The sequence below is a fragment of the Monoraphidium neglectum genome (assembly GCF_000611645.1).
Source record: "Monoraphidium neglectum strain SAG 48.87 unplaced genomic scaffold scaffold00627, whole genome shotgun sequence".
Classification (NCBI taxonomy): domain Eukaryota; kingdom Viridiplantae; phylum Chlorophyta; class Chlorophyceae; order Sphaeropleales; family Selenastraceae; genus Monoraphidium; species Monoraphidium neglectum.
The window spans coordinates 10,334-13,038 of record NW_014013001.1 but is presented as its reverse complement, the minus strand read 5'-3'; the positions used below and the strand labels follow the sequence as shown (position 1 = coordinate 13,038).

At 63.7% G+C, this 2,705-nt stretch overlaps 2 protein-coding genes across 2 annotated transcripts in view; one reads left to right on the top strand and one right to left on the bottom strand.

Moving 5' to 3' along the window:
* Positions 1-987, bottom strand: part of MNEG_4501 (hypothetical protein) — a gene marked incomplete at both ends in the record, with an annotated part of 1,975 nt that extends 988 nt beyond the window's left edge. Inside the window, one exon of the mRNA XM_014047024.1 lies at positions 964-987. Within this exon, the coding sequence (XP_013902478.1) occupies positions 964-987 (24 nt within the window). The remainder of the gene's footprint in view (positions 1-963) is intronic.
* Positions 988-1,040: 53 nt separating this feature from the next.
* Positions 1,041-2,705, top strand: part of MNEG_4500 (serine/threonine protein kinase, bacterial) — a gene marked incomplete at both ends in the record, with an annotated part of 2,324 nt that continues 659 nt past the window's right edge. The window contains 3 exons of the mRNA XM_014047023.1: positions 1,041-1,093; positions 1,290-1,577; positions 1,817-2,681. Coding sequence (XP_013902477.1) covers positions 1,041-1,093; positions 1,290-1,577; positions 1,817-2,681 — 1,206 coding nt within the window. The remainder of the gene's footprint in view (positions 1,094-1,289; positions 1,578-1,816; positions 2,682-2,705) is intronic.

Sequence of the window (2,705 nt, the reverse complement as noted above, 5' to 3'; positions counted from 1 at the left end):
CGCGCGCACTCACACACACACACACACACACACACACACACGCACGCACGCACGCACGCACGCACGCACGCGCGCGCGCACGCACGCGCGCGCGCACACACACACACACACACACACACACACACACACACACATACACACACACACACACCAGGCACCCAGCTGCCATACAATCAGTAGCACAATCATCATGATCCCTGGCGCACACCCCTGATTTACTGCCCTGGTTTACTGCACAAACATGTCGATTCGAGCTGAAGCTGCAGTTCCATGATTGAATTTTGCATCTATCAGCCCCATTGGGGCAACAGGTACTGTAACATGATGGCGGGTTGGCTTTGGGGATCCAACCAGCGATGCCAGCAACGCAACACTTCTCAGAGTGCGGGTGCAGCCTTCGCTGGCGGTTGAGTAGAACCTCCGCTTGGGATACTCTCCCTCTTCTTGTGTTTGTTGGTCGTCTTTCGCAAACCATTCATTCATCTGCCTGACTGTGCCTGTACAGTATCCGGGGTTCTGCCAGCAGGAGGACAACCGCTGGCTTGTTAATAGCCGCCAGGGCGTGCAGGCGCCAACGCCCACCCCGCACCCTGGCAACAAGGGTGAATCGACAGGGTCATGGATTGTGGCCGTGTCGCGCACACCCTGCCCTAGTTGGCTGTCCAGGCCAGAAGAGGAGAGCCGTAGTGCCCACATGCAGAAGCTCGCATTGTGGTGCAATGGGTGAACGTGAATGTCCCTAGTGTAAAACATTGTATAAACATGAAAATGAACACTCATCAACAAGTATGTCCCACCTGGACGTTGCTTGTGATTGTGCACGGTACCGTATCAGAGATGACTAAAGTCAACTGCGCCACAGGTGGTCATACTTCCGCACAAACGCCCATAAAGCGGCCACGCAATATGTTACTATCTACTTGTCGACAATCAGGCTCATTTACAAAGCATCCGATCACCCACCCGTGGCAACACGATCGCGTTCATCACGTTCTCACACGCATCGGTCCGGCCTGTGCGGGCCACTCTCCGGATATAGCATGTCCGTAGGGACGTCGAGCGATGAGTTGGAGGGCGACGACGAGCTGCTGAGGTGAGGCTCAGGGCACGGCTGTCTGCTTGCCGCATTGCTGCTTTGCGTTGTTGTGCGCTGCGCAAGCCAGTGTGCGCCAGCTGCTGCGTGCAGGAGAGAGGCAGCCGCGTATTGCAAGGCGCCATGTCTTACACACTCAGTCCGCAGAAGCCCCAACTATATGTCATCCCGCCGCGCCCCAACACCCGCGCCGCAGCAGCAGCTGCTGCACCACCAGTAACGCAACCAACAACGCCGCCGACGCCACTGATGGAGCCGCTGCCCACCAGCCTGTGGCCATCCACACAAGCTGCGCGGTGCGCACCCTTGGCCGGGCAGCCGGCGGCGCCGCCATGATCGCCGTGGCCGGCTGCGCCGCGGCTGTCGTTTGCGCCAAGCTTCTCCGTCGGCGGCGCGCCGCCTGCGCCGCTCCGGCAGCTGCGCCGCCACCTCCCGCCTGTGCATCTTCCACTGCCTGCGACGACAGTCTTCTGCTGTGCCAGAGGTGAGGGGCGCGCCAGGGTTCGGGGCAAGCGCGCCGGTACGTTGCGTCAGCGCGCACAGGACATTGGCGCACACTATGATCAGGCGCCAGCGTCACGCCTCCAGCCAAGCAGCCTGTTGCAGGCAATCGTGAGGGCAACGATCAGAGCTGGCGGATCGGCGGCATGCCATCCATCCACTTTCTCATGCCAGCTGCCCCGCATTAACCCATCCGCCCCCCTGGCTCCTTGCTTCCTCCAGGCTCACCGCCCGCGGCACCACCAGCCGCTCTCGGGCGTCCTCAGGCTGCAGCAGCAGCGACACCCTCACCACGGACACCAGCCCTGACATCACCGCCACCTCCATCGAGACCTCCAGCGATGACATCAGCATCACCGCCCTGCTCGACCTCTCCACCTCCATCGCCTCCGAGGCCGCCGCCGGGCTCAAGACGCCAGACAGCTGCAGCACTGACACGGGCCGCAGCACGGCCGCCGACGCCGCCAGCGGCCGCGAGGCCCCCGCTGCGCCCTGCAACATTGACACTGCGCACCTGCCGCGCGGCGAGTGGGCGCCGCGCGGCAGCGAGCTGTATGCTGAGCTCGAGTCGCAACTGTGGTGCGACGCGGATGAGGTGTTCGCCGCCGGCACGCCCCTGGGCGCCGGCGGCCAGGGCGAGGTGCGGCGCGTGGCGCTGCTGGGCCGCTCCTACGCGCTCAAGTGCGACACCAAGGGTGACTCAGAGGAGGGCGCGTTTGAACGCCAGCTCAGCGGCGCGGCGGCGCGCGCGCACGTGGTGAGCCCCATCGTGTCTGCGTGCGGCGACGACTGCGTGACGACCTACCACCTGTTTGAGCTGGCAGCGGGGGACCTGGACCACGTGATGACTGGCCACAGGTACTGCACCGGCTGGGCGCGCCTGTCGCCCGACCAGCTCGCCCCTGTGCTGCGCCAGCTGGCCGAGGCCCTCGGCGCGATGCACTCTGTCGGCCTGGCCCACAACGACGTCAAGCCGGCCAACTTCCTGCTGGGCTACGACGGCCGCCTCAAGATTGGAGACCTGGGGCTCACTAACAAAGCCTCCACGCCACCCTGCGGCCTGTCCAAACTGTACGCGGCGCCCGAGGTGGTGGTGCTCATGAACGCGGGG